Here is a 13,911-nt window from a genome sequence, read left to right as displayed (position 1 = left end):
TTGAAAAGGCTCTGCTGTGTGCTAGTGACTTGGGGTGGCCGACTGGTGCTAGAGTGCTTGCCTAGTATTTGATGTGTACGCCTGGGGTTTGCCTTTTTTATGTGACTGCTTTTTTTTCTTTCTTTCTTTCTCCTCCTCTCTTTTTGTTGTTCTTTTTTCTTCTTCCCCATTCTAGAACAACTGCGTGACAGGGCTTGCTCCGGGGTGGGGCTCGTTCAGGTAATTGAGAGGTGGAACTAGGATAGGCAGTCTTATAAAATGACAGCATCTAGCAAACTGTGGGAGCAGCAAACAGAGGGAGCTTGCCTAGGGAGTTCACTCTAGGAGGGATCCAGGGAGCAAAAAACGCTGTGCCTGTGCATGTGTTGGTGGGCAAGGGCCCTGGTGCAAGAGTTTGGTGTGCAGGGTCCTGTGGTGTCTCTTTTTCCCCCTTCTCCCCTACCTCCCTCTCCCCACCCTTACAGGATAGGTGTTCTTCAGGAAGCAAAGGAGGCAAAAACAGAGTCTGCATCAGCTGTTGTGATCTGTGTGGGATGGACCATGTCCATGGTCCTCTCAGAGGATCAGGAGCACTTCATCTGCACCAAGTGTAAGCTGATGTCTGCACTGAAGAAGATTCACAGATTAGAAGTACAGGTATCCATGTTGCGTTGTATCTGGGACCAAGAAGATTACTTGTGTAACTGTCTTATAGTTTTTAGCAAAGACTTTATATTATTTTCTCTGTTTTTTGTGTAACTGCCGCGCGGCACTCTCACATTTATGTAACCTTGAAGTAGACTGTTAATCAAAATGAACGCTTTGTACTTCTCTCCACTGACATTAAGCTACACATGCGCATTCTGTAAATTTCATTTCTTATCTAAAAGTGTCATTTTTGCAGAAATGAAACTTATGTAGAAAATCTGCCTAGCAATAATTATGTAAAAGAAAATTATCCTATCTGTATACTATAGTTAGTGTCATAGAGGCAGTCCAACAAACATTTATAAAAGAGGCAAAAAGCAGGAAGCAGCAGAGACGACAACTGGAAAACTCTGTGGGTCTGATCACCCCGCAGACCGGTTCTCAGCCTCCCCGCCTGGGCGTATCCCAGCGAAGATAAAGGCCTCAGAAATCCGACAACTGACAACGATTCACTGTGTTACAGTATTGCTTTGTGTTTCCCAATTATGAGCCGTTGACCAGTTCTGGGACTTAAGGAGTCGGCAGCCGCACCTAGCTTTGGACTTGTTCCACTGTTGGAACGCAAGGGCTGGCTCTGGAACCTCGTGAACCAACGGACACCCTATAGAATATCCCATTCATGAGCTGTTGACCAGTTCTGGGACTACGGAGCCGGCAGCTGCTGGCTCTGGAACCCCGTGAACCAACAGACCCCTTTAGTATCCAGCATACTGTAACTGAAGAAACATCGGAGACTCCGCTTCTCGACTGCCTCTCATCGTAGCTTAGACAGCATATCTACGCTCGCTATACTTGTATTTACTGCAACTTCGTTCCAACCGGCCTCCCCTCTTACTTGTAAGAGGGTGAGGCCAGGTGAGTGAATAAATCTTTTTATTTTACTCTATATCTGCTCCGTAATAACTTTTATGACTAACATTCCATATCAATGAGCCGTTGACCAGTTCTGGGACTTAAGGAGTCGGCAGCCGCACCTAGCTTTGGACTAGCTCCACTGTTGGAACGCAAGGGCTGGCTCTGGAACCTCGTGAACCAACGGACACCCTATAGATTAAGAGACACTAACTACTTACTCTAAGTCGTCTACTTGTGCCAACTCGGCGAACCTCGAGGGCGGCTAAGAGCTACCTCAATTCCGCCCCACAAGCCGCGCGCTCGCACAACTCCGCAAAGCCCGCGGCTCCCCTAAGCGGTGCCGGAGCCGCTAGCCCGGCATTTCGCCACAACTTGGACAAGAGTTACAAGAGGCTGGTACTGCAGAGGCCAAAGGGCAATGAGGAGAAGTGGCAGCATGTGACTACACAAAGGAGAGCCTCAAAATTGAAGAGAAGCAGATTAAAGTCAGCAACCACTTTCAAGCACTCTGTGGTAGAACTGCTAAGGAACAGGCAGAGGAGAAGACATCTGCAGGTATGAGGCAGAGAAGGCAGCGTAGAGAGCAGGAAGTGCAAGACCCCAAGGACAGGGCTCCAGGACCACTGCATCATGAAGGAAGAGAAGAATAATGGTGGTGTCAACATAAAGGCTTTGGCTTCTTTGCCAATGGGTGGATGCTCTTGGGGGGAGAACTGCTATCAAGAGATGGGATCCATCTGATGAGAATGGGGAAAAGCATCTTTGGGCATTGTATGGCCAACCTGGAAAGGAGGGCTTTAAACTGGGCTCCACAGGGGATGGTGATCAAAACCTCCCAGTGACCAAGCACAGAGTCTAGAATGGAAAGGACTCAAAGAAGCAACTCAACTCTGGGAAAGGGCCAGAGAACTACAGAACTGCAACAAGTAGTGCAAAAGGGAAGCAAGGAGATCAAAATGCAAAATACATCCATTACATGTATATAAATGTGAGCGGAATGGGGAATAAACAAGATGAGCTGGAAGCCTTCGATCTGACTGGCATCACCGAGACCTGGTAGGACAACTCTTATGACTGGAATGTCAACATGGATGGTTACACTTTGTTTTGGAAGAACAGAGTTGGGTGGTGATGCTCCCCTGTATGTCAGAAATGAAAACGTGTTCCCTGGTTCAAGAGGAAGACGGCAAATCAGAATGCATTTATTGGAGTGAAGATGAAAGATGAAAGACGCAGTACCTAATGGTGGGGATTTATTATAGGCCACCAAATCAGGAAGAGGGGGTGGATGAGACAGTACCTTCCCATAAACAAATTGGAGAAATGTGATCTAGATAAAACTATTATAAAGTGGATAGATAACTGGCTCAACAGCCACAAGCAATGGGTCCATGTCAGAATGGCAAGAGGTTTCAAGTGAAGTCCCACATGGGTCTGTCCTGGGCCCAGTGCTGTTCAATATGTTTATTAATGATTTGGATGCTGACATAGGAAGCTTCTTGGGGAGCGGGTGCTGTGCAAACGGGGACAGGAGGTGGGCTCTGCCACATGGCCCCAGAACCCCTACAACCGCTTTTACTGCCAGTGAGTACAGGGTGGGTTTTTTTGATTCCCTGACTGCTGACGCTGGGCACAGGAGCCATCAGGGGCGAGGCGATCGGGGAGAGGGGACTGCACAGGGGGCTCTGTCAGGAGGCCCCAGAGCCCCCACAGTAGCTGCTACAGTCAGTGAGTGTGGGGCTTTTTTAATTTAATTTTTTTTAAAGTGCCAAGAGGCTAGAGTCAGGTGGGGGATGGGGCCGAGCAGGGCAGCCATGGGGGCTTCTCCCACAGCTCATCTGCATTGCCAAATCAGCGCTGAATCAGCACTGAATCTCTGATTCTGGTTTGGCTAAATTGAATGGGGACAGTGATTCGAATCATGGAATCGAACCACTGTCCTCTGCATCGGCCAAATCTGAATCGAATAGTTCCCTATTCGCACAGGCCTAATGCCTATGTTCTATGCTATAGGTATTTCCCATGCTTCTGGGTTTTGCCAGTTAACATCCTCCTCCTCTCTTTTCTGCTGTGTCAGGGTGTTTTTAAGCCTTCCCAGAGGCACTGGGTGTTGGCTACAGCCAAGACTGGGAACTTCAACTATGGTGTGCTCACGTTGGGACTAAAGCTGGAGGTCTCTGGCTCGAGGGTCTTGCACCTCTACCCAGGGTCAGACTGATTGCCATATTTGGGATCAGGAAGGAATTTTACCTCAGGGTCAGACTGGTATGGACTATGGGGGTTTTGCCTTCCTCTGCAGAGGGGGTCGTAGCCCTCTATCTGGGACCTCTTGAGCGTATACTGACAACGTTTTATAGAAGCAGGAAATTGCTTGTCGTGGTTCCCCTGCTTTACCTGTGGCAGTTTAGGGTGTTAGGTCTGTGTGATCTCAGGGTTGACAGTAGCCCTCTGTAGAGTTTAAATGATGGTTTGTATTGGATAGTTTGGATAGGGCTGATGCTACCTTAGGCAGGGGGTTAGACAAGACCTCCTGAGGTTCCTGCCAACCTTAATTTTCTATGATTCTATGAACTCTGGAGGTCCCTTCCAGTCTTACTTCTCTATGACTTCCTCTATGAACAAGGTTCTTGTTTCCCCCCTTTAGCACCTCAGTTGGATGACTGCAAAAGTTTGAAACATCATGATGTGGCCCATATACTACAAACTTTTCTGGAGGAGGCTGAGAAGCCCATGCAGACATTTGGACATATGGCATGCCTGCTTCCAGTTAGGTGATCCTCTACATGAACAAGGCCATTACAGACCCAGCAAAGCTGGTTTGAGATATCTGCTACCTCTGCCCTAACCATAGAAAAGGTGGACAAACACTATCAGGTTCCTACTAGGGGCAATGGATTCTTATACCCCCACTTTACTTTTCCTTTGTGGTCACTGCACGTAAATGGGAAGGCAGAGTACCTCCACAGCACACCTACAGAGAGGAGCCAAAAAGATGGGATTTTGGGGGAAAGAAGTTATAATCCTCTACTAGCTTACAGTTTTGAGAAGCCAACTACAAACTGTAAGATCCTGAGCCACAGATCCTACTACCCAAGAGACTGGCCCAATGGTATCAGACTATGTTAACATCTGCTATGAGACTGCTAAATTGGACCTCCCAATGATTCCACTTCCACCAGAAATTAGGTGACTGCTGGCTTTCCTGAAGAATGTCTTCATATCTGAATTTTCAAGGAAGCCACATATACTCCTTTAAGCATTGAACCACTACAGAAACTTCAAGAGCAGATAACCTACTACTGCTGTTTGCTTAAGTATCTAAGACTTGTTTCCATGCGACTTGGGCACAGCTTTGAGTCATCTACAGCGGGAATGTGCATGTGGACTTAATGGGAAGATAAGTTACTCACCAGTAACTGCACGTTTTCAAGACGCTGCCCACAATGCACATTGCATAGCCCATACAGACTTCTTTGGCTGTCTGTAATCCAGTAGTTTAGAGGAGACTGAGAAACAGAAAATTGTGCTTTTCCTATATCCTTCATGTGAAGGAGACCAGGATGCATACATATGGTAATGTTGCTGCAAAGGCAAAAGTCTCAGACCTCACGTGTTTGAAATGTAACAGATATAGAATTTTGCATATATGAAACCTATATCAAAAGATCTCCAATCACTGGCTCATAACTTCTCTTTTCTTGCTTTCTATCCCACGCCCCTTCAGCTGATGTGGGCTTTATTCTCTACCCAGACCCATTGACTATTCTTTCCAGGGCAGTGGATGCAAAGCAGTTGGGTTCTAGGCAGCAAAATCCTGGGACAGAATGGTGGATAACTAAAATCATTACATGTGGCTACTGTGGACAATTATTTATGACTTTTTAAAGTAGGGTTTTTAAAGCTAATTTAATGTATTTGATCATATATAGTTGATCAAAATTATACTAAGCAAACAGAATGGTTTAAAATTGATGTTCTCTAACTGTAAGAAAATCTATCATTTATAAATACTAAAACATCAGAATTACTGCACTAGGTTAAAAAGGCATTGCCTGAATTGGGGTTTTTCCAGCAGTTAACAAGATGGTTAAAGATCTTTGAGGCTCTCATAAATCTTGATTAAAAATAATTGGAAACTTATTAAGTAGGGAAAGAACTTAATGTTTCTTGGGTGTTCATTTTCCAGCTCCACTTAATCCTTGATTAGGAGAATATGGGGTGAAGAAACGAGGAGGCAAGGGTAACAGAGGTGAAAGGGTAAGTGGCATGTATGTTTTGGAATGCATGAAAGACTGGCCTTTCAACATGAAATAGCATACACACACTGACAGAGATGAAGTAAAACAAACAGACCAGGATCTTATATATTTGCTTAAGATCACTATTTTGCAGCCAACATCTCAAGTGCAGCAATACCAGAATAATTTCTCCCCAAACCACCAAGCCAAGAATATTTGCTTCTAAAATTGTAAGAAGTGGTAAAACATTGAAGCATTTTATGAAAACAGGTACCGATATTAGTTTACAAACAAAACTTACAACTCATTTCCCGTCCCAGGAAATGAGCCTTGGGCTCTCATTTCATCCTCATATTTCTGAATCCTCAGTAGTTTCGCATATATTTCCTAAAAGATGTGGAAAAAATACTTAAATAAATTACTTTTTATATGTTTTTAAATAAGAAAATACTTACTTCTTATACAGATACAGAAAGATGTAGAAATTATACTAAAACTGGTCAAAGTATTTTAATAAATGTAAATACACTACGTTGCAGGGTCATGCTGCACTTGGGACCCTGATCCTACAATTATTTCAATGGAACTTCCTATAGCAATACAATTAAACAGTAAAATTAGTTTGTAGGACTACGGTCTAGAGTTATTTGCAACACTGAAAAGAATTTGGGCAAAACATAACACAGGCCAATGGCTTAATTTTGAAATACATGAGGGGTACAGGTTGTAGCCATGTTGGTTTAAGGACACAGTGGAGTTTACTGCCATTTGAACATGTGCCGGAGGAATACAGCACGTTAAGACGGGTTGGAGCATCCCCAGCTGGCAGCCCAGGGCTGCTCCCTGCAGCTCAATGTGCTGTGGAGGAGCTGGCTGGGGCACAAGGGTGTTTCAACATGGGACTGGCTGACAGGCAGTCCCCATGCTGAAGCACTCTTGTGCCCCAGCCAGCCAGGGCAGCATCTCCATGTGCACTGCTGCAGAGTTTAACTTGGCAGCAGGACAGTACTTGTCTTTACAAGTACTATCCTGCTGCAGAGTAATTAATTTATTCCAACTTAATAGGGGCACATGTGTAGATGTCATGCCATTTACCACGCAGGTAATTAGTCTACTGCACAGTAAACATCTCATGTAGACACGCCCAGTAAGTCATATATAGAGTAGAACAAGTAAACGCGTGTAACGGGTATGTTTGCAGATATACTATATACTTATTGTATATTACTCAGATTGCTTTTCAACATATACGATTTCTTATCAGGCATTAAAAGATGTCAACCTATTCTAATTTAATGTACATTAGGTACCTGGAACTTGTTCCTATATTCCTACATTGCCAGTCCTCCAATTGGCAAGGAGTGACAGAGCACAAATCTATTTTTTTAAACATTTTTCTTTATATTTTTGTAAAATAATAAATAATTTAACAGTAAAACAGGAAAGCCATTACATTTTTAATAGGAGCCGATGTACAAAGTGCTAGGCTCCTCACATGTATAATACTATAAGTTAAGTGGGCAAAGGTACTTATGCAACACTTTAAAACACATCTTAACACTTGAAAAATGTGTAAAAACACCCACTAGTCATGATTTAAAAATAGATATCTTCTCCCCAAATACACCCAAACACAGAGTATATTTGTATTAAAAGTAAATTTGTACTTAAAAGCATGAGAATAAGTCCACAGCAGATTTATTTCCAAAGTAGATGCATTCCAAGCGCTTAAATGGTCGTGGAGTCAATTTTACAGAAATCTTTGACGGAGGCTAGTGCTAAGGTTTATAATAGCATAGAGGAGCAACATAAATATTTTTTGAACAACTCAATTGTGTAAACCCCCTGGAGTCAAGAAACAAGTGAATAGCTTTATAAACAACATAAAAAAAGAAACTGCAGCACTAAGCCTTCCAGAAATCTTTTGGTTTTGAGTAGGGGCAACAGAAATCAGCTAAGAACTAAAATAGTTTTGCACAGATTATCAGTCTGCAGCCTCTTGCATGATCTAGTTGGGGATGATCCTGCTTTGAGCAGGGGCTTAGACTAGATGACCTCCTGAGGTCCCTTCCAACCCTCATTTTCTATGATTCATGATTCTATTATTCTATGTTATTTAAAATGTATTTATCTTTATTTTTATATTTTAATAACTTATCTCCTAAAACAAGGCAAATACCATTTAAAATATCTGTAAGATTGCAGTAAATTGCCACTACATCCCAGTTGGGTTTAGTTATCTGGGTAGGTTTCCCACTTTGTAGTCAAACACGGTATAGAAGTCCTAGTCAGGGAAGCAGCATCTCTCACAGCTTTCAAAACCTTCATATTCCAGTTTGGGAAAGGGCTAATATGGATACAAAAATTTCATTAGGCAAACCCCCACCCTTGCTTGTTAGAGCAAGTTGGCATAAGGCTTTCCTAACACAAGATGAAAAATTCTTTGCATCTGCAGGATGTCGGGCAGAATAGCAAACCCAGACTTCACCGGAGAGGGGCAAGTGTTTTTGAGTGTAGGCTGGGTGGGCTATCACTTGAAAGGCTTGCCTCATTGCTGAAAAAGAATAGAGGACCTAAGGAAGCAAGTCCCTATGAATATAATGAGACTTGAAGGACACAGAAAAAGTTAACCTGGTAAAAATAAGAGGGTTTTGCCTACTGAGAGGGCTTGGCAATTAGGTGTGGGACCAGACTGGCTGCCCTGGCTTTATCCTTATCTTTCCAGCTTCTCCTATTCTCTTGTGTAGGCCCATGTTTGAGGCCTCCCTATCTCGGAGAGAAAGTTGCAGCTGTAACACTTACCCGCCACTTCCCTACTGAGCCAAACGTAAACTGGAATATGAAGCTGTTAGATCCTGAAGTGAAATTAATAGACCACCAGCAGGATTTGGCATGCCTTACCCTCTGCACCCTAGTGTGCACCCTAATTTATTGAGCAGGTCAGCAGATTGCATGTGGCATAGGATCCTAGTACAAAGACCAAAATTGCTGTAAGGAAGGGAAGGGAAGGGAGAAGTTACAGCTGCATCTTTATGCAGATTGGCCATCATCTGAATTGTTTTTAAACTGTAATTAAAGTGCTTCAGTAACATGCAACAAGTACATAAGACACTTTCAGGGTTTAGTCATTGGGCTCAGAGACTCTGTTGATATGAATGGGGAAGTTCCACAACCCCTGCTTGCACAGTTGGAGTTTATCATTGCAACTAAATTTTTAAAGAACTTAATTATATTTAAAAATAAATGCTATTTATATAATTAAATTATGTCTCAGGGTAGGAAATGTTGTCTGTTAAATATAGGTGCCAATGTCTTTAGGTCCCAATTTTCATTGCTCTCATGGGATGAAATTCAGGTCCTAACATTTTAAAAGTTTATGCATGTGCTTAATTTTATGTGGGAATAGTTCATTGACTTAGTAGAACTACTCATGCAAATAAATTTATACAAGTCTTTGAAAGATCAGAGATCATATGTTATGACCAACAATTAATTTGACAAATCTTCAATTTCCAAGATTACAGCAAGCTACTGAAGACATTCTCTTATTCAAATCCGACAGGTGAAGATTTTACTCATCACTCCAGGATGCAATAGTCACACTCAAGAATGTACACAACTGTATCCCTTGTGAACTCAGTTTGTAAATTATGCAACCAAAATAAATGGTTTTATAAGACACAAATCAGCCATATATTTTTCCACTTCTACTTAATCTTCCAAATCTTTAATTAGTACAAAGATGCTCACTTTTAAATAAAAACATATTTTTTATTTTACATTACACAAATTGAAGGCAGGAAACAGGGAAATGAAAGAATATGTTAGAAGAACAGAACAATTTAGGAAAAATCTTTCCACATATTTCAGATACAAGGGTTTGTGGAGATTTTGTTTTGCTTTTCTGCAAAAAGCCTGTAGAACAACAATCTTTGGAGATTAAGTTCTGTATTTCACTTGGCTATATGGAAAGGAGCACCTTGGTAAAATATTTGTAGACTTCCAACACTGTATATAATTGAAATGCTTTAGGATGTAAATTATTTTCTTAGAAAACATTTCGATAAGGGTAACAAAAGGCCACAATGATGTATGAATTCAGTGAGATTTCTGGAATAATCAGTAGAATTGCTAAGTTACATTTTGCTGGACAAATTTTATATCAAACAGCTTACTTTGTCTTCTTTACCAGATTTTATAACGTGTGACCATATTCCTTGCTAACAATAACATTTTCCATGTAATATTTAAATGAATTCATAGTATACTATGCTCAGATTTTCTCAATGGGCAGCAGTTACCCACTATGTACCAAAATGAAAATATTTTGACTGTCCTAGGACCAACCTATATTCAACAAACAGAACAAAGAAAATGTACATATAAAAAATGTTTTTATAAAATTTTTCCTAAATATTCCAATAATAAATTTAGATATAAATTGGATCCTAGAGGACATATGGTCAATGCATATACTTACTTTTTTAATAGATAAGTAACATCTTAATTAGTTACCTAAACAAAGTGCACTGCTGTAACTCATTGTCTTAGTTGTCACTAATAAAATCTGAAATCCTCATCAGTAAAGGCAGTAGTGTTTAACATACACATTTGGGCCAAATTATATCCTTATCTTATTCCACTTTCTCTGTATATTTTGTTTGTATGTTTATAAAATATATTGATCGTTCATTAAAAACTACAGTAACATGCAATCCATTTTTCTATAGCAAAATGAATTACAGTTTGGGGAGTTTAAAAGAAATAAATCTGCAACTCTTAGATGCATGTTAGCTCAATACAAGATTAAAACAATGTTAAGTCTTTTATACTAATTTCACTTCTCTTATGACTACCCAACTACACGATTCTTAAATCCTGTTTACTGAATTCTTATTCCTCTAGTTCTCTTTAATGAAGACACTTAGAAATGTCTTAAGTACTAAACAATATCCTATAGCAATGAACTTGGTGTCTGTCAAACAGATTTAATGTGAAGAAGGTTTAGTCATGTAGTATAGCAACAGGATGTACAATATTTTTTTGAAAGACTGTTTCTTAGGCAAATCTTACATACCCTTTTTAAAGGCTAGGAAGAGCTAAAAATAAACTTGTGCTCCTTGTAAAATTTGTAATTTCTTCATTATGATGGAATGTAACAAAACATCTTGCCCTTGGGTTGCTCTGTTTCAGCCAAAACAAATGCAAATGGCTTGTCAGATGACAGCTGTTTGATAAGGCTCCTCTACAAGACCTGCATGCTTTACTTTTTTCCGTGAAACTTGGGATGAAAGGCAGAAGGCAGGAAGAGAATTAATGTAGCATACAGTCTAAAGGCAATGCTACAACCGTGATTAAGTAGAAAAGTTAAAAGGCACAGATTTTCCACAGCCTCGCTGCGTGCAACCCATCCGTGTAACAAGTTGACAGGCCTAGCGCGTCAGCTCCATCATCCTCTCCGACAGCTAAAACGCAGCATTGCATCCCTTTTCAGAGAAAATTTGCGTCTGCACCATGAAGCGTTGTACATTATTTCTTAGCACTGCAGGGGGCTCAAGTCCATATGGAACCTTCACAAATATTACCACAGATCAAACCAGCGGCGTTTCGAGGCAGATTTGACATACCTATTTAAATGAACAGCAGGGGTCCTCGGGCTGCCTCAGGCTGTGCAGGAGAAAACCTCTGTGGAAAGCCTATGCTGCAGCTCCATTACTCAGCAAAGACACACTCTACATTTATCATTCATTTCATTTCTGCCAGGGCAAGAAGCTCATTTGCCCAAGGTCAACAAAAAACGAAAAAAGGTTTTTCCAAGAAATAAATGTACCTGACAAGTGGGGATTTTGTCCTTTGGGTACAGAGAGCAAAAATAAACACCAGATAATTCTACAAAACACAGCAAAGCTGCACGTAGATTTCGAAAGCCTAAAATCTGTTTTTGGGGAGAAGTCCCGTAATGCTACTCTACTTTTGCAACAGGACATGAGGAAAATATAATCTGACCAGATCCTCCAATTGAAATGACCTGACGGCAAAAGCAAATACTTCATTCTCTTCTAAAATCGGGTATTAAAAGTACTGCACATCTCTTTACCAAGTCTTCTAGGGAACCAAGAAAGTACATTCTATCAATAGGCAGCTATTAGAAAGGCCTGAATCTACATTAAAGAAGTCAGCAACCACTCATGTTTTATCGGATGCAGATTTTATCAAAGAACAGAGACTCCCTAGTCTTGCAACCATGCTTAACAGAGTAGACATCACATATATACAAATAAGTTAATCTGAATAATAAAAAAAAAAGTTTAAAATCTATTTAGCCTATTTAAATACAGATGTGCCTCACATTAAATACCAGCATACATAATATTTCCTACAGCATTTCCTTTAGGAAAAGTATGTATTTTAAATTTGACAGTGAATAATCCTAAATCTCATCATCTTGGCTGGACATCCGTTCTCCCTTAATAACTATGAGTGATGCTAATTCGGACTAGAATATAAATTGAGGCATGTTCAGAGTATTCAAACCAAACTCTTAACCAAGAATTTAACATAAACCAAAAAGACTAAAGAAGCAAAAGTTTCACTTTTAAATCAGATAAAACATCGCCACATAAATGAAAGAATAAATATTATGACTTAGCAAAATACATTATGTTTTACCTCAGGTGGTGTTATTATGGACCATTATGAAATCGCTAGGTAAATTCAGAAACTTCTGAAATGCACCGCTGGTATAATGCAATACTTGGCTGAGAGCTAACATCTATCTTAGGTTATAACACACTTACGTGCAGCAATGAATAATATGACTGACTGCCGGTATAAAAGAGAAAGTGAAACGGACGGCCATCTTCTCCCCATTGGCATACTAATGAAAAGCAAGATCAGACAAAAAAGCAATAATATATGCTTATTAAGTATCTGTATTTAATTGCTGGTATAAGCCTCTTTTATATACTGATTACTTTTTAAAATATCACAGAGCAAAGAAATTCCATGGGTGTTCAACCTGTCTAGAAAGCCAATATTTTAAAATACTTTGTTAAAAACAATCTACATCTGCTGCTATAGAAAGACATTTTTAATGCAAGATTTCTAAATATCACATGACATGACGGAAATCCAGCCGTACAGCTTAAATAAACTGAGAGAATTTATGTAGTGATAATGCAGGTAAAGGTGCCAAGTTTAGACTAGAATGAAGGGCACACTCACAGTTGACTAAAATACAAGAATGACTGAGAAAGGTGCCAGAGGGACAGAAAACAAAGTCTTCTGAAAACAGAAAAAAAAGTTTTATGTGTATCAGCAGAATAATCTTTACAGTTGGTCTGAACTGTGTTATGGACGGACTATAAGGGTTTAGGATTCAGGTGTTTTGGGGAAATGTTTAAAACAATTTAATCTGTTTAGTCACAGGTGCCAAGATATGCTTTTGCAAAAGCCTCACCTATAACGAACAAGTTTAATATCTGTCCTATAAAATATTTAAGGATAATTTCACGTAGCAAAAATATCCCTCGTTTGGAAACTCAACTTATTTTACCTGTTACCTTGTTATTTTATAGTCAGATTTCTTACTTGGGTATTACTGTCCAACTCCTGCCAGCTTCAAATGGGAAGCAATATCAGACTCAATGTTACTTTCACAACAAGCTTTGACACCACTGATTCAGCAATGACTGTACTGTCTTAATTGCAGGTCTTTTTAAGCAAAGCACAATACACTGTGCTAACTTTAAAAGAAGATTACTGTACAAATGTCAGACACACAACTGTAAACAGCTTTTATTTTAAATTTCAGTTTAACAAACTACTTGTATTAAAGCATGCTTCTTCTGAATAATAGAAATTCAAATTTATGAGGCCTATAGGGCAAAATTCAAGCTCTACTGACATGAACAGCAAATCACTCATGGATTTCAGTGAAGCTGAGACTTTATTACATCAATTTCAAGCACTGACAACACTTAGCAGTAATTTTTTGTCAAATTTTAAAACCAGGAATAAACATCTCAAAGTGATGCATTTGAAGTTTTTAAAGCTGGAGACCTGTGTTAAAGCTTGATGTAGGTAACGTGTTAAATCAAATGCAGCTTTACCAAGTAGATTATTTTGGACT

General features: G+C 40.1%; 1 protein-coding gene across 1 annotated transcript in view; it reads right to left on the bottom strand.

Moving 5' to 3' along the window:
- MRPS9 (mitochondrial ribosomal protein S9) overlaps positions 1-13,911 on the bottom strand; it is a 53,134-nt gene that overhangs the window by 14,028 nt on the left and 25,195 nt on the right. Inside the window, exons 5-6 of the mRNA XM_090020938.1 lie at positions 12,578-12,657; positions 6,082-6,167 (exon numbers count right to left, since the gene is read on the bottom strand). Coding sequence (XP_089877064.1) covers positions 6,082-6,167; positions 12,578-12,657 — 166 coding nt within the window. The remainder of the gene's footprint in view (positions 1-6,081; positions 6,168-12,577; positions 12,658-13,911) is intronic.

Source organism: Crocodylus siamensis, chromosome 1, assembly GCF_052110815.1.
Source record: "Crocodylus siamensis isolate JL-2025a chromosome 1, ASM5211081v1, whole genome shotgun sequence".
Taxonomy (NCBI): Eukaryota; Metazoa; Chordata; order Crocodylia; family Crocodylidae; genus Crocodylus; species Crocodylus siamensis.
Note: the sequence above shows the minus strand (reverse complement) of the source record. Positions and strands in the feature narration are given on the sequence as shown.